General features: G+C 37.2%; 1 protein-coding gene across 1 annotated transcript; it reads right to left on the bottom strand.

Annotated features, from left to right (window-relative positions):
- Positions 1–1,761: 1,761 nt before the first annotated feature.
- Depdc4 (DEP domain containing 4) lies at positions 1,762–16,452 on the bottom strand. Its single transcript, XM_074084884.1, is given in 7 exon segments — positions 1,762–1,858; positions 1,860–1,951; positions 2,029–2,170; positions 2,930–3,029; positions 3,032–3,114; positions 15,977–16,043; positions 16,323–16,452. Coding segments are annotated over 7 exon segments (711 nt in total).
- Between the last annotated feature and the right edge of the window lie 1,741 nt (positions 16,453–18,193).

The following is an 18,193-nucleotide window of genomic DNA, read 5'->3' on the forward strand; positions in this document are numbered from 1 at the left end:
TCTTCTGTGGCTTTATTTCATGTATCTGCTTATTGTCTGTCTTCCTCCATTTGGATGTGAGCTCAAGGGCTGGATCATTGTGTTTTGTTTGCTGCTGTAGTCCAAAAACCTAGAACAACCCCAAACTCTTAAGTTGATACAAGAAAGAGTAGGAAATACTCTGGAGTTAGTAGGTATAGGTAAGAACTTTCTCAATGAAACCCCAGCAGCACAGCAACTAAGAGATAGCATAGATAAATGGGACCTCATAAAACTAAAAAGCTTCTGTTCATCAAAAGAAATGGTCTCTAAACTGAAGAGAACACCCACAGAGTGGGAGAAAATATTTGCCAATTATACATCAGACAAAGGACTGATAACCAGAATATACAGGGAACTTAAAAAACTAAATTCTCCCAAAACTAATGAACCAATAAAGAAATGGGCATGTGAACTAAATAGAACTTTCTCAAAAGAAGAAATTCAAATGGCCAGAAAACACATGAAAAATGCTCACCATCTCTAGCAATAAAGGAAATGCAAATTAAAACCACACTAAGATTCCACCTCACCCCTGTTAGAATAGCCATCATCAGCAACACCACCAACAACAGGTGTTGGCGAGGATGTGGGGAAAAAGGAACCCTCTTACACTGTTGGTGGGAATGTAGACTAGTACAACCACTCTGGAAAACAATTTGGAGGCTACTTAAAAAGCTGGACATCGATCTACCATTTGATCCAGCAATACCACTCTTGGGGATATACCCAAAAGACTGTTACTCCAGAGGCACCTGCACATCCATGTTTATTGTGGCACTATTCACAATAGCCAAGTTATGGAAACAGCCAAGATGCTCCACCACTGACGAATGGATTAAGAAAATGTGGTATCTATACACAATGGAATTTTATGCAGCCATGAAGAAGAACAAAATGTTATCATTCGCTGGTAAATGGATGGAATTGGAGAACATCATTCTGAGTGAGGTTAGCCTGGCCCAAAAGACCAAAAATCGTATGTTCTCCCTCATATGTGGACATTAGATCAAGGGCAAACACAACAAGGGGATTGGACTATGAGCACATGATAAAAGCGAGAGCACACAAGGGAGGGGTGAGGATAGGTAAGACACCTAAAAAACTAGCTAGCATTTGTTGCCCTTAATGCAGAGAAACTAAAGCAGATACCTTAAAGCAACTGAGGCCAATAGGAAAAGGGGACCAGGAACTAGAGAAAAGGTTAGATCAAAAAGAATTAACCTAGAAGGTAACACCCACGCACAGGAAATCAATGTGAGTCAATGCCCTGTATAGCTATCCTTATCTCAACCAGCAAAACCCCTTGTTCCTTCCTATTATTGCTTATTCTCTCTCTACAACAAAATTAGAGATAAGGGCAAAATAGTTTCTGCTGGGTATTGAGGGGGGGAGCGGGAGGGCGTGGAGTGGGTGGTAAGGGAGGGGGTGGGGGCAGGGGGGAGAAATGAACCAAGCCTTGTATGCACATATGAATAATAAAAGAAAAATGAAAAAAAAAACAAAAAATATCTAAAGCACAAAAAAAAAGAAATAAAATGTACTTAACCTACAAAAAAAAAAAAAAAACAAAACAAAAACCTAGAACAGTACCTAGCATACAGCAACACACAAGAAATGAGTTGAATAAATGAATCAATGCACTTGCAGATATTGTAGTTGCTTTAAGTCTGCTTCCTTCTTTCTAGTGGGTATGGGAGACAGCATTCCTTTAAACTTTACACATTATATGTACTTAGCAAATTATTTATTAAGTGAATGATTTGCCTTTTCGCCTGACACAAATAGCTTGGTAATAAATACGCCCGGGCGAAATACTGGAGATAACTTGAAAAACTCAGTGATACTCCAGGAGCTGCTAAGCCCGCACTTTTAATAATGATTTGGTTTGCAAAACTGCTTTAGCAAGAGTTTTAAAAATCACTGTTTTGTTGTTCTAGTGCAAACAGAAAGATTAGTATGAACTTGGATGGTTTCTAAAGAAAAAATGGCAAGATTATAAAATATTATTGTGAAACGTTTTCATCTGTATTTTAGTTGGTAGGCATCATGTTGTGATGCAATAACTATCAAAGTAAGTAGCCATGAAACTTTTCTTTCCTGTTGGGCAACAATAACCTTAGATACACTTGTACTGCTTTGTGCTTCTGTTCTTTTTCCATTTTCTGTTACAAGAGTTACAAAAACAACTAAGTATGAGGAAAAATAGAGAGTATATTACTTACTTAGTAGTCAGGTAAAATGCTTCAAATCAAATATTTTATTTGAAGGTACCTTTTTATGCTTTAAATTTATTATTGTTTTTATTAAATTTTTTATTATTCCAAGCACAGGATCCTATATAATAGGCTGGTAATTATGTCCAGCATTATCAAAGAGTATTTTGTTTTTAACATGAAATTATATTGCCATGTAAATAGCTTTAAAAAGTGACATACTGGCTCTGCAGTACAGGGCCTGCCTAGCAAACATGAATTCCAGAATTCCATCCCCAGTACAGTCAAAGGGAAAAAAAAGTGACATACCATGTCACTCAATTTTTATTTTTCTAAGAGGTCACCAAGTTAATATATCGGAAATTAATATTTCAAGGTATCTCGGTTCTCCAATCCTTATACTACCTAAGTATATTTTTCTTATAATGTCCCCAAAATATTGTATCTTACACTTATGCTTTCTACTGCATCAGGTATACTTGCTAGTACAATTTACATGGCAGGCATAGTAGCCAAGAGACTCCATGAAGTGCCTTGGTATCATAGAAGAAAAATATTAAAATATAATTCCTACATAATAAATAAACTTTTCTACTTCAATTCACATATTTCAAAGTGTTTTATTCTGTAAAAAATAAAGTTTAAACATCTGCTCTTACCTCAAAGTTCAATAATCCATAAAGGAATACTAATACTCAGCAGTTAATAGGCAATTTCTCTCCTGGTAGTAAGATTTTACTATGGCATCAAGGAGTATCTTCTGAATATTCAGTCTTGCTTCTTCATTGCTGTTTGTACTAATTGCTGACTAAGTGTAACTAAGAACTGGTCAGGGAAATATTCCAAACATTTGTTTGCTGCATTAAGCCAGTTGTAGGTCCTGGAGGGAAAACACAAAATAAATTAGTGGTTAACATTATTTAACTGAAGCACTGTTTGCTAAAACTAATGAAACACAGATTATCTTTAACTAAATCCAAAGAAGACACTGTTCTCTGAGGAAAGCTTCCAGCACATTTGTTTATGGTGTTGGGACTTGAACCTGGGGTCTTGTGCATGTCAGGCAAGTGCTCCACAACTGAGCTATACTCCAGCCCCCTTCCAGTACATTTTTCCAATTGAATGGAGTGAATGGCTCTTTTTCTCACCAAACACCCTCACCCTTTTGTGTACCTTTATATTCAAGGAGTTAAATTATTTTCTGGTCACCTTTATATTATTTATTTCTAATTTTGTTAGGTTTTGTTTGGAGTTCATATGTTCCACTCCATTAGATGTTCCCTTCCCTTTTCATGCTCCACTAACGAGATGCATATATTTCTATTATTATTTGAAAATAAGGTGCAGGGTGAATGAATATCCTTTATCCAAAATGCTTAGGACCAGTAGTATTTCAGATTTTGGAGTTTTTTTTTTTTAATTTGGGGGATATCTGCATATATTTTAGCATCATATCAAATTAGGGATGCTCAATCTGTACCAAATATTTTCCCAATCCACATTTACTGTTTACCCTGCCACACAATGCTTTTCCTTTCTTATCTACCTAACCCAAGAAGATAGGAACTTTAGGATTCCTGTCAATCCCCAACCCTCACATACTCCTCAGAGACTCCTTTGGAAGGCCTTTAATTCTCCCTTCTCCAGATCTGCTGCCCTCCCAACCCCGAGGTACCTTCTTAACTCTTTCCTTCTATTGTTGAAATATGTTTGTACTTATTAAAATTTACCTTGGGCTGGAGGTATGACTTAAGCAGCAGAGTGCCTGCTTAGCAAGCACAAAGCCCTGAGTTCAAACCCCAGTACTGCCCCCAAAAATAAAAATGAGAAATAAAAAAATAAAAGACATACTATTAAGGGGAACTTTTTTTTTTTGGCAGTATTTGGGTGGGTTTGAACTCAAAGCCTCATGCTAGTTAGGCAGGTACTCTACTACTTGAGCCACTCCCTCAGTCGTTTTTATGTTGGGTATTTTCTCTGTTTTTTTTAAACCTTTTAAAAATTTATTGTTGTACTGGGGGTACACTGTGACATTTATAAAAGTTCTTACAATATATCAGTTGAATTTACCCCCTCCACTGCTCTCCTTTATCCTCCCTCCCTCCCCTATTCCTGGAATAGTTTAACAGGTCTCATTTTTCCATTTTCATACATGTGTACATACTATTTCCACCATATTCACCTTCCTAGACTTTTCCTTATATCACCCCCCACCCAGGCAACTGACACCAACCACCTCTGCAGACAGGACCTGTTTTGCCTTCCTGTTCTCCATTTTTGTAAAAAAAAAAAGATATCTTGTTTGTTTAAGATAGTTTTATTTTCAAGATAGGGTCTCTCCAGCTATTTGCCTGGGCTGGCTTTGAACCCCATCCTCCTGATCTTGGCCTTCTGAGTAGCTAGGATTACAGGAGTGAGACACCCATGCCCAGCCTTCTTTTTTGTACTTCTTAACTTTTTTTTTTGAGATAGGGTTTTGCTATGTAGCACAGGCTGGCCTCAGACTCCTGCCTCAGCCTCCAGAGTGCTGTGATTATTTTTTTTAAAATTCATTTTTTAGTATGTGCATACATTGTTTGGGTCATTTCTCCCCCCAACTCCCCACCCCCTCCCTCTCCCCTCCACCCCTTTGCTTCCAGGCAGAACCTCTTCTTCCCTTTTCTCCCAATTTTGTTGATGAGAAGACATAAGCAATAATAGACATAACATTTTTCTAGTTGAGATAAGGGTAGCTACACAGAGAGATTCCTAGCATTGCTTCCACGCACAAGTGTACAACCCGAATTGATTCATCTCTACCTGACTACTTCCCGGTCATCTTCCCATATTGACCTCTGTCATTTTAAGTTTACTGTATTAGTTCCTCTGCAGTAGGGACATCAAATACTTTCAAGTTTTGGGTTTCCTAACTATCCCCATTCCTCCTGTATGTGCTCTCCCCTTGTCATGTGATCCAAGTCCAACAACATTACTGCATTTGCCCTAGATCTAATGTCCGCATATGAGGGAAAACATAGAATTTTTGGTCTTCTGAGCCTAGCTAACTTCGCTCAGGATGATGTTCTCCAGTTCCATCCATTTACTTGCAAATGATAAGATTTCATTCTTCTTCATGGCTGCATAAAATTCCATTGTGTATATATACCACATTTTCTTAATCCATTTGTCAGTTGTGAGGCATCTTGGCTGTTTCCATAACTTGGCTATTGTGAATAGTGTGGCAATAAACATGGGTGTGCAGGTGCCTCTGGAGTAACCTGTGTCACATTCCTTTGGGTATATCCCTAGGAGTGGGATTGCTGGATCATATGGCAGATCTGTGTTTAGATTTTTTTTTTTTTGTGGCACTGGGGTTTGAATTCAGGGCTTCCTGCTTGCTAAGCAGGCACTCTACCGCTGAGCCACATCACCAGCCCTCCGTCATCTGCAAATAAGGATATTTTGACAGTTTCTTTATCTATTTGTATTCCTTTTATTTCTGGCTAGGAGTTCCAGGACTATGTTGAATAGGTGTGGGGAGAGTGGGCATCCTTGTCTTGTTCCTGATTTTAGGGGAAATGGTTTCAGTTTTTCTCCATTAAGCATGATGTTGGCTATAGGTTTGTCATATATAGCTTTTATAATGTTGAGGTACTTTCCTTCTATTCCTAGTTTTCTTAGAGCTTTTATCATGAAATGGTATTAAATCTTATCAAAGGCTTTTTCTGCATCTATTGAGATGATCAAGTGGTTTTTGTCTTTGCTTTTGTTAATGTGGTTTATAACATTTATTGATTTTCATATGTTGAACCACCCCTAAATTCCTGGGATGAAGCCGACTTGGTCATGGTGAATGATCTTTCTGATGTGTGGTTGGATTCAGTTTGCCATTATTTTATTGAGGATCTTTGCATTGATGCTCATTAAGGAAATTGGCCTTTGAATGTGTCTTTGTCTGTTTTGGGGATGAGTGTAATACTGGCTTCATAAAATGAGTTAGGCAGTGTTTCTTCCCTTTCTATTTCATGCAAAAGTTTAAGGAGAGTTGGTATTAGTTCTTCTTTAAAGGTCTGATAGAATTCAGCAGAGAATCCATCAGGTCCTGGACTTTCCTTTTTTGGGGAGATTCTTTATTGCTGCCTCAATTTCATTTTGTGTTATAGATCTATTTAGGTGAATAGTATCCTCTTGGTTTAATTTTGGATGGTCATAGTATCTAGAAATTTGTCCATTTCTTCAAGATTTTCAAAATTATTAGAATATAGGTTCTCAAAGTAGTCTCTGATGATTCTCTGGATTTCTGTGGTGTTTGTTGTTATCTCCCATTTTGCATTTCTGATTTTGCTGATTTGGGTTTTTTCTCTCCTATTTTAGTCAGGTTTGCCAGGGGTCTGTCAATCTTCTTTATTTTTTCAAAGAACCAGCTTTTTGTTTCATTGATTCTTTGTATTTTTTTGTCTCTATTTCATTAATTTCAGCCCTTATTTTTATTATTTCTCCCCTTCTGCTTGTTTGGGTTTTGCTTGTTCTTGTTTTTTCTAGGAGTTTGAGCTGTAGCATTAGGTCATTGATTTGAGCTCTTTCTGTCCTTTTAATATAGGCACTCATGGCCATAAACTTTCCTCTCAGGACTGCCTTTGCTGTGTTCCATAGGTTCCGGTAGGTTGTGTTTTCATTCTCATTAACTTCCAGGAGCCTTTTAATTTCCTTTTTTATTTCATGAATGACCCACTGATCATTGAGCAATGTATTGTTCTGCTTCCAATTCTTTGCATGTTTTCTACTGTTGTTTTTGTTGTTGAGTTCTAGTTTTAATGCATTGTGATCAGATAGAATGCATGGGATTATTTCTGTTTTCTTGTATTTGCTGAGGCTTGCTTTGTGCCTTAAGATATGATCAATTTTGGAGAAGGTTCCATGGGCTGCTGAGAAGAATGTATATTGTGCAGAAGTTGGATGAAATATTCTGTAGACATCAGCTAGGTCCATTTGATCAATGGTGTGATTTAGTTCTAGAACTTCTTATTGATTTTTTGTTTGGATGACCTATATATTGGTGATGAGGGGTATTAAAGTCTCCCACTACCACTGTGTTGGAGTCTATATATGCTTTTGTGTCCTTCAGAGTATGTTTGATGAAATTGGGTGCACTGATACTGGGTGTATATAGGTTGATAATTGTTATTTCCTTTTGGTGTATTCCCCCTTTTATTAGTATGGAGTGTCCTTCTTTATCTCATTTGATCAATGTAAGTTTGAAGTTTACCTTGTCTGAGATAAGTATTGCTACTCCTGCCTGTTTTCAGCGACCATTGGCTTGGTAAATCTTCTAGCCTTTCACCCTAAGCCAAGGCTTGTTTTGGTCAATGAGACGGGTCTCCTGTAAACAACAGATTGTTGGTTCTTCCTTTTTAATCCAGTTTGCCAAATGGTGTCTTTTGATGGGGGAGTTAAGTCCATTAACATTCACTGTTAATACAGATAGGTATGTGGTGCTTTCTGTCATTTAGTTGTTTTTGTTGTTTAAGGGTCTGATTGTGTGCAGCTGAATCAATGTTATTCTCTGATTCCTTATGTTTTCTTCTCCTGTGGTTTGATACTGCCTGTCCTTTCATGGTTTTGTTTGCTTTCATTTTCTGTGTGCAGAATTCCTTGAAGAATCTTTTGTAGTGGTGGCTTGGTGGTCATATATTGTTTCAGTTTCTGCTTATCATGGAAGACTTTTATTGCTCCATCTGTTTTGAATGATAGTTTTGCTGGGTAGAGTATCCTAGGGCTGAAGTTTCTTTCATTCAGTGCCTGGAATACCTCACTCCATGCCTTCCTTGCTTTTAAGGTTTCTGTTGAGAAATCTGCTGTGATTTTGATGGGTTTACCCTTGTATGTTATTTGTTTTTTCTCTCTTACAGCCTTCAGTATTCTTTCTCTATTCTCTGTGCTTGTTGTTTTAATGATAATATGTTTGGTCAAGTCTGTTTGGTGTCCTGGAGGCTTCCTGTATCTGAGTGGGCATAGCTTTCTCTAGATTTGGGAAATTTTCTGTTATTATTTTGTTGAATATATTATGAATCCCTTTTGCTTGTACCTCTTCCCTTTCTTCAATGCCCATGATTCTAAGGTTTGGTTGTTTGATGGAGTTGGTGAGTTCTTGTATATTCCTTTCATAGGTCTTGAGTTGTTTGACTAATAGCTCTTCAGTTTTTTCTTTAATTTCCATTTTATCTTCAAGTTCTGAGATTCTGTCTTCCACTTGTTCTAGTCTGCTAGAGTGGCCTTCCATTGTGTTTTGTGTTTCTGTTTCATCTTTTTTTCTGAGGTTTTCCATATCATGGGTCAGTTTCTCTTTAGTATTGCCAATTTTTGTCTTTAATTCATTTATCTCTCTATTTATAGTGTTCTTTGTTTCACTTTGTTGTTTATTTAGGGCTCCTATGAGTTCATTTATTTGTTTCTGTGTCTTCTCTTATTCTTTGTTTTTGGTGTATTGAAATTTCTTGAGTGCTTCTTGTACCTTTTGGCTCACCATGTCTAGTAACATCTCCATGAAATTCTCAGTGATTACTTGCAGGATTTCTTCTTTGAGACTGTTCTTGTGAGCATCATTGGGTTCCTTGGTGTTGTTTATCTTTGTTTTGTTGGAATCTGGAGCTGGGTATCCATTTTCTTATTTTCCCTCTGAATCCTGTATTAAATTATTTTGGCGGGGAGAATGTTTTCCATCCCTTTTCATCTTCCCATTATTCCACTTGGTACTGTGTAACTATGTTCTTGATAGGCTCGTTGGTGGTTTCAGTCACCAGTTTTCTTTCCCTTGGTTCAATTTTGTTTTGTGGCTGTACTGGGTTTTTAGCTTAGTGTGCTATTTCTGTCTGGTCTGGATGTAATTTAGTATTAACTAATTCACAATTGTAAAACTAAGAAAACAAAAGAAAAAAAAAAAACCCAAAGAAATCAATGGGGAGAGATGAACAAACAAACAAGAAACAAAACAAACAAACAAACACACACAAAAAACCCTCCAGATTCAGGAACAATAGAACTTCAGTCTTAGTTTAAGTTCTGGTGTTACTCCTCCAGTGTCCAGTCCTGGTGTTGGTATTTAAGCAGAAGCTCTGTCGTAGTCTCACCAGGTGGTTGGGTAGTGTTTTTATTTTCTGTCTTTCAGTGGCAGCTGCTTAGTCAGCTCCTCCCTCAGTGAAGTGTGGCAGTTTAAGTTTGTTTGTTGTCCTAGGTTCTGGAGATTAGCTCTGTAGCCCACCAGCCATCCTGCTTTGGAATTGGGTTTTTGCTGTTTGTGTACTGGGGGCTTGTTTCTTTGCCTTTCTCACTTTCTCTGGGGCAAGTTCAGTGATCTGTTAGCTGGCCCCATGCTGTCAGTGTGTTGTGATGGTTTGCTGAGTATTTTTCAATTTTGCAGTGTTGTTTGACTTTGGATGTTGCTCACTGGCTCAGGAGCTGAGCTTTGAGGACCACTACCTGCCCTATTTCTGGCAGCAGCTTATGACTGGCCCACTGTCAGCCCTTCTGCCTTTCTAGCCTTTGTTTACTGAAAGTTCACATGGAGATTAGCTCCTTGCTCCTCCCTCCTTCTCCAGTGTGCTTTCAGCATTCCACCCCCTCTACTGTGTGCTAGTTTTCAGTTTGTTATTTATTGTTTAGGTTTTTTTTTTGTGGGGAAGGGGGTCAGCCTGCCTAGAAGGCTATGCTGATTTGTCCCAGGGGTGGCTGGGGAAATACAGCGTGATGCTTGGCTGTCACCTGTTTGGGCTGCAGAATGTCTCCCAAGCAGGTTTGGAGCCAGTGCCATGTGGTGGCAGGAGCCCTCCTGTTCTCTCAGTGTAATGTGGCTTGGAGAAACTTTCCATGGGCTAGGGGTTCAGGGTGTCAAAGTTTTGATTCTCCTTGGTGCTTTATTTCCACCAAGTGTGGTTCTAGCATCTCAGCAAGATTTTTTGATTCACAGAGCTCACACTGTCTGGTTCTGCACCCTAGTCACCATCTTGGATCCTTCCTATGATTACTTCTTAATTATTTCATACATTTTTGTAATTCTTTCTTCTTCTTCTTTCTTCTTCTTCTTCTTCCTCCTCCTCCTCCTCCTCTTCTTCTCCTTCTTCTTCTTCTTCTTCTTCTTCTTCTTCTTCTTCTTCTTCTTCTTCTTCTTCTTCTTCTTCTTCTTCCTCCTCCTCCTCCTCCATTTCCTCCTCCTCCTCCTCCTCCCCCCCACCTTTCTCTCTCCTCCTCCCTTCCCCTCTCCCCTCCCCTCTTCTCTCTCTCTCTCTCTCAAACCCAGGGTCTCACACATGCTCAGGAGTGCTCTATGCTACATCCCTACCACATATGAATTCTCAAATATCTTTCTTTCCTGTCTTCCTTTCTTCCTTCTTCCCTTCTGAAAGAAATATTATATCTTGCCTAACATGTGAGGGATTTGTTATTGTCGAGATCCTAGCATTGCACATGAAAGACGTAATGACAGTTTGATTGTTCTTCTTCTTCTTCTTTTTTTTTTTTTTTTGGTGTAGCTGAGGTTTGTACTTAGGGCTTCACTCTTGCAAAGCAGTCACTACCTTTTGAGTCACACCTCTGGTCCATTTTTCTCTGCTTATTTTGGAGATGGAGTATGGAGAACTATTTGCTTCAGTTGGCCTTGAACCTCAATTCTCCCAATCTCAGCTTCCCAAGTAGCTAGGATTACAGGTGTGAGCCACAGGCACCTAGTTTGATTGCTCTTTTCTTACAGAAAACCATCCCTTTCTGTCATGCTTATAAATTATTTTACATTTATGAGAGAATATAAAATTATTTCTCTTTCTATTTAAAGTAGCACAGATATTTATAGTCTATTATTTTAAATTAAAATATGGTATTATTAAGTTAATCTTACAAAAAACTTTACAAAAGTTATTTTTAACTTGGGCTTCTGGTCATTCCTATTCTTAAATAAATTTTTCATCACCCTAGCCATCAGATCATAATTAATGTTTTGTTTTATCTTTCAATTAAAATTACAAAAGAAACACCTGTAGAAAAATCTCTGGCAGGATGGACCATAGTCATGATTTGTTTGGTTATAAATACTTTGACAAAAAGAACTTTTTATAAAAATGAGAGTCCATGTAAGATTCTGGATTTAACTTCCATTAAAAAAATCATAAAATCTCACAATACTGGACCTAAATTAATGCTTGATCAAAACCAGCTAAGATAAATTTGTGCCACTTCATTGGATTGACATTTATTTCCAGTTCACCACAAACCTCACTACTCTCCACTGCACTCCAAGGTGTCACACTGAGTGTCAGCTGCCCCTTTCATGGTATTGTCATGTTGTATAGTAAAAATGGATTTCCTAATACTTATCTTTGTGTTTAGGAAAGGTAGTCTGACAAGGCCACATGTTTGAAGAAAATGTTCACACACACACACTCCTATATATCTGATACTTAAATACTTAGTGACTCTCTGATCTGCCTGGCTCCTAAAGGCATCTGAGTTTGGTAAAAAAAAAAAAAAAAAAAAAAAAAAAAAGTCAAATAAACATGTTTTAGGAAATGCTTAGATGATGAATAGCCTCTAATCAAACAGTTCATATTTGCTTACTACCCACCTTTAGGCAGGAGATTGAGCCAGGTACTAGAAAAAGATACTCAACAAATAGTGGTCCTCAGGAAGTCACACCCTAGGTTAGGGAACAAAGATAATGAAGGAGAATTTTACCAGTCACCAGTGAGTCTAAGGTATGCTATGAAAAAGTCTGAAAGTAGGAAAAACTGTAAGAGAATCAAAACTGAACATTCATTCAACAAGTATTTATTGAGAACTATTTTGTGTAGGCATATTCTAGGTGCCAGGGATATAGAGATACTAAAATGCACAACTACCAAACAAGAACAGGATGCCATGGAAAAGGAGATCTGAAAACTTAAACATAATTTTAGTTATTTATTGTTACTGTTTTTATTAGTGTAAATTAATTTTACAAAGGAGTTTCATTGTATATTTCTATACATGCAGATAATATACTTTGATCAAGTTTATCCCCTTTATTATTTTCTCTTTTTTTAGCTTTTCTTTGGTTTATTTTTATTTTTTATTGATTTTTATTTTTTTCGTGGGTCTGGGGTTTGAACTCAGGGCTTGGCGTTCACAAAGCAGGTGGTCTACTGCTTAAGCCACACCTCCAGCCCTTGTTTGCTTTATTTTATTAATTCACTTTTCTGCAATGTTTATATTTTAATTCCACATCAATTTCTTACAATTTATATAATCAATTAACTGAAATAAAAGAACAAAAGGAAGATAAAGTAAAACAAGAAGCTTATGCCCAAAGTAGAGCTAGGGCAAAAGAACTTCATAAGGTGAAATTCTTTATTCACCTTATTCCTCAATTTTTTATGTTTGAGGCATACCTGAAATGACTAAATGAAAATTTCATTCCCTCAACACTAGAGAAACTTTGAGCCAAAAATACATGCTGACTGACTTTCTACAAACAGGTATAAGCCCTCTATTAGGTTTTTTTCCCTTTATTGTTGTGATGGATGGGGTACATTGTGGCATTTACACAGGTTTTTACAATGTATCAAATATATCATACATGAATTTACCTCCTCAACCATTCTCCTTCATCTCCCCCTCCCCAGATTCCTGGAGTAGTTTCAACAGGTATCATTTTATTATCATGTTATTATTGTACTGGGGATACCTTGTGATATTTACCAAAGTTCTTACAATATATCATATTTGAATTCTCCCCTCCAAGATTCTCCTTTGTCTCCCCTCTCCCATTCCTTGTACAGTTTCAACAGGTCTCATTTTTCCATTTTTATGAGTACATAATATTTCCACCACATTCACCCTCCTATACTTTTTCCTTATGACCTTCTCCCTCCCATTGGTACCAAGACCCGAGACAGGACCTGTCCTGCCTTTCTGTTCTCTGCTTTTGAGAAAAGGACATTTTTGTTTGTTTAAGATAGCTACAAAGTGTGTTTCATTGTGACATTTCCATGTATATATGTATTGTAACCTGAATTGGTTCATCTCTTTCTGTCTTAGTCCCCTTCTTATGGTGATTTCAACAGGTTTTAAAAATTATATATATATATTTTTTGTGGTACTGGGGCTTGAACTCAAGGCCTTCACCCTGAGCCACTCCAAGAGCCCTATTTTTGTGAAGGGTTTTTTGAGATAGAGTCTCAAGAACTATTTGCCCGGGCTAGTTTCAAATCACTATCCTCCTGATCTCTGCCTTCTGAGTAGCAAGGGTTATAGGTGTAAGCCACCAGCGCCTGGCTTATATTCATTCTTGTATAGAAAGTAAATCAACCATATTCACCTTCTTTACTTACCCTTCCTCTCCTGTTAGTGACCTCCCCTTACTGTGACCTATTTTTCATTCCTCTATTACTTTCTTAAGTCCCCTCTCATTCCTCGTTTTTTTTTTTTTTGTAATAAAACTTGTACAGGTATTTGAATGCTTTACATCATATGCATGTAAAATTAAAAACATTTGATAAAGCAGTTTCCCTTCCCGCCTGTGTTTTTTCTATTTCTTAAAAGTGATCCTTTTGAAGGAACCTTTTACACTGTTGGTGGGAATGTAAATTAGTCCAGCCACTATGGAAATCAGTATGGGGGTTTCTCAAAAGACTAAAATAGAACTACCATATGATCCTGCTATACCACTCCCGGGCATATGTCCCAAGGAATGTGAGTCAGCATGCAGTAGAGATACCTGGACATGCATGTTTATAGTAGCACTATTCACAATAGATAAATTATGGAATCAGCCTCAGTGTCTGTTGACTGATGAATGGATAAAGAAATTGTGATGTATATACAGGATCGAGTATTATTCATCCATAAGGAAGAATGAAATTATGCCATTTGCAGGAAAATGGAAGGAACTAGAAATTGTAATATTAAATGAAATAAGCCAGACTGAGAAAGACAAGTATTGCATTTCCTATCTCACATGTATAATCTAGACTTAAAAAAAAAAAAAGAGGAGGACACAGTGTAAAAAGAGGTGGGAAGACTGCAAGTGGGAATCAACAGCAGGTGAATAGAAGGTGAATATGATCAAAGTATGTATGAAAAAGGTTAACAAAAACTGTTAACATTGTTCAATGAAGGGGTAGGGGACAACAGAAGGGGTAAATAGGGTCAGAATATATTATATGTAAGTATGAAAATATCACAATGAAACCCCTTTGTACAGTTGATATATATTAATAAAAAAGAAAGAAAATGTGATCCTTTGGTTCTCACTTTCCTCAGCTGAATTGGGAGCTTTACTCCTCACTTTGAAAGCCTACTGTGAAATCACAGATCAACATAAAACATGTAACACATAGCTGGTGGCTCAAGTGGTAGAATGCCTGCCTAGCAAGCGTGAGGTCCTGAGTTTAAAAACCAGTACCACCAAAAACAAAACAAAACAAAAACCCTTTGTCCATAACACATAGATTAGCACAGAGAAAGGACCAATAAGTAGAAATTATTAATATATTTGCTGATAAACTATATTCAATTTAGGGATTTCTAGAGGTATACCATGTGCTCAAGGAAAAATGATGGAAAAGTTATTATTTATTTTATTTTTTAGTGGTACTGGGGATTGAATCCAGGACATGCTAGGAAAGTACTCTACCACTGAGCTACAACCTCAGCCCTAAAACTGTACTTTGGTTGGCTTCTCTTCTGCCCAATATTAGTCTTCCTTGGAGTTCTCGTCTAGTATCCCTTTTCACTTTACACCCTTCTTTGGTTACTTTGTATTTCTCTTATCTTATTTATCTTAATTCTTGTTGATAAACTGTGCTTCTCTGGTGTGCAAGTCATGCTTGTCATTTTTCTCTCATGACTTATCAGATGCAATAAAGGGTGTACTATTAATGAAATGTGTCTGTTTTCCTCCTGACTCTTAAGTATGGGGCTCCTCTTTTCATTATTGGTGACATTATAGGAAGAAAAACACAAGTACATGAAGTAAACAGTAAAGAGGAGTGGAAAAACAGGTAGCCTTTCCAGTTTGTTCTGAGAAAGGGAAAGAGCAGAGGTGTTTTGGAGTTTATACAATAGACAAAGAATACACTCATAAGAAGACTCAATGACCAATGAGTATTGAGTCTGTATGTTTCTTCTGGTAGTACAGACAACAGCACCTCCAGGTAATCTGGTTACAGTTGCTGTGAAAAATAAACTGTAATTGGATGTATATTGCCTGACCTGTCTTGTCTGATGTAATTGCAATATAGGAGTAAACTCATACAGGGAACAGAAGCAGAGTCAAAATGCAAAACACACTAATTTTATCACACCTAAAAGATCAGCTTCTGGAAACAGTAAAATATTAGTGGTCACCAGTGGTTAGAGGGAAGAGAAGAATTAGGAGAAGAACAGAGGACTTGTTTTTTTTTAGAGAAGGGACTTGATATTAAAATAATGGATACGTGTCATTACACATTGGTTTAAACCCATGAATGTATAACACAAAGAGTGAACTCTAATGTGAACTATGGGCATTGAGTGATAATGATGTGTTATGTAGTTTTGCTTTTAATGAATATACCACTCTGGTGAAAGATGTGGATAGAGGATATTATGGTTTAAATATGAAATGGCTCCTTGAGGCTCATGTGTTAAATACTTGGTCACGAACTGGTGGTGCTATTTCCAGAGGTGGTAGAAACTTTGGAGGACTGACCCTAGCTGGAGGAAGTGGGTCACTGGGCGCCTGCCTTTGAAGGTTATACCTGATCCCCCAACCCTCCTCACTCTCAGATTCCTGACTGTCATGAGGCAAACAGCCTCCATGATGTTCTGTCTCAATAAGGGCCCAGAATCAACATGGACTGATATCTCTGAAACTGTGAAGTAAAATAAATGCTTCCTCCTTTAAGTTGTTCTGTCAAGTATTTTGGCCACAGTGAGGGAAAAGCTAACAATACTGTGAGACAGAGGACAAGGGGGTTATGGGACCTCTCTGTACTTTCCACTCAATTTTGCTGTGCACCTAAATTGGTCTTAAAAAGTCTATTAAGAAAAATGTCAGTGCTCCCTTAAAAAGTTCTGAAAAAAATAATAAAAACTGAAAATTACCTTCTTTTAAAAGCTGGAGAACAGGTTTGTTAACCATGCTATTTCACAGAGCTAGATTCTTACTCATTGTATGAATGAATTTCTCAATTCTTTCCTCACCAATCTCTTGTACTAGAGGATTGGAAATCATTTCATCTTCTGGTCTGTTGGAAAATAATATTTGAATTTTTAAAATGTGTATAAGATCAATATTTAAGTATGTTTTAATTAATTTATTAAAATTTATTTACGTATTTCCTATTTTTTTTCTTTTTTGAGGTGCTGGGGCTTGAACTCAGTGCCTGTACCTTGACACACTGTACCAGTCCTTTTTTGTGTTGGGTTTTTTTGAGATAGGCTTCGAACTGTGATCCTTCTGATCTCTGCCTCCTGAGTAGCTAGGATTACAGGTGCAAGCCACTAGCACCCGGCGTATTTCCTATTTTCAAAAAGAATTTTAGCAGCTTACAACAAAAGATACTAGTAAATTAAATATTGCCAAAAGAGGACAAATATATATATATACATATATATATATATATATATATATATATATATATATATTGGGCTTATAAAGCAGGTTCTCTACCACTTGAGCCACGCCTTGAGCCCAACTCTGGTTATTTTGGAGATGGGGTCTCCAGAACTATTTTCCTGGGCTGACCTTGAACCACGATCCTCTCAATCTCAGCTTCCCAAGTGGCTAGGTTCCCAGCTTTATTTTTCATTTTGGAGACAGGGTCTCACTATGTAGCCCAGGCAGAGACTAGCTCTGCAGCCCAGGAGGGCCTCAAACTTGCAATCCTACCTTAGCCTCCCTTATGTTGGGATTACAGATGTGTATCACCACAGGTGGCCACACAACCTTATGGTTTTTGATGACACATCCGCAGCTAATTTCTTTCTTAAGTTTTGTCTCCAAGCTTATGTAAATCATATTTACTAAAAGAGTAAACCTAGGAACTTGTTTTATTGATATGAAATATATTATTATATAAGCTTATATACCCTTAACATTAAGTGATTAATGTTAGCTATACTTAATCTTGTTAGCTATAATATTTCAGAACACATTCACATCTTGATTATTACAGAGATGTGGCCTCACTGTGCTTTTTGGGTTTTCTTTTTTCTTTTTTGCCTTTCTTCCCATGGCAAGTTCTTCATCACAGATATCTGAACAAGAAACTGAATAAAAGTAATCAATGTATCTTCATCTGTCCTTGGTTAAAAAATTTGCTGAGAAAGAATGAAAACCTGTAAATAATCAAAATGTCTATCACCTAGGGAACAGTTAAATTATGGTACAGTTTTACTGTGGACTAGTAGGCTACCATTAGAAAGAATGAAATAGAGTTAAGATTATAGCATGAAGGATTTCATAAAGTAGGAAAAAAAAAACCGAAACAAAAATAAAAAACTAATGAGTTGCCAGGGGCACTGATGGCTCACACCTATAACATACTCACACCTATACTCAGGAGGCAGAGATCAGGAGGATCACATTTCAAAGGCAGCCTGGGCAAATAGTTCTCATGACCCTGTCTGGAAAATACTCAATACAAAAAACGGCTGGCAGAATGGCTCAAGTGATGGACCACCTGCCTAGCAAGGATATAGACCCTGAGTTCAAATCCTAATACCTCCAACCCCCCCACAAAGAGTTGAGAACATTCATATACTATGATCCTACAATCCACACACAAATATACATAAATAAATAGAAAAGTCTGGAAGGATAAATGTCAAACTAGTAAACTTTAGGAAGCAGGACTGGAATGTGGCTGATGAAAGAGGATATTCACTTTTTTTTTCCACTTTTTATCCCACATATTTCTGAATTTTTATAATGTACATATATATATTTTTCTTTTTGAATTGGGGTGTAAATT

The sequence above is a fragment of the Castor canadensis genome, chromosome 8, assembly GCF_047511655.1.
Source record: "Castor canadensis chromosome 8, mCasCan1.hap1v2, whole genome shotgun sequence".
NCBI classification, from domain to species: Eukaryota; Metazoa; Chordata; class Mammalia; order Rodentia; family Castoridae; genus Castor; species Castor canadensis.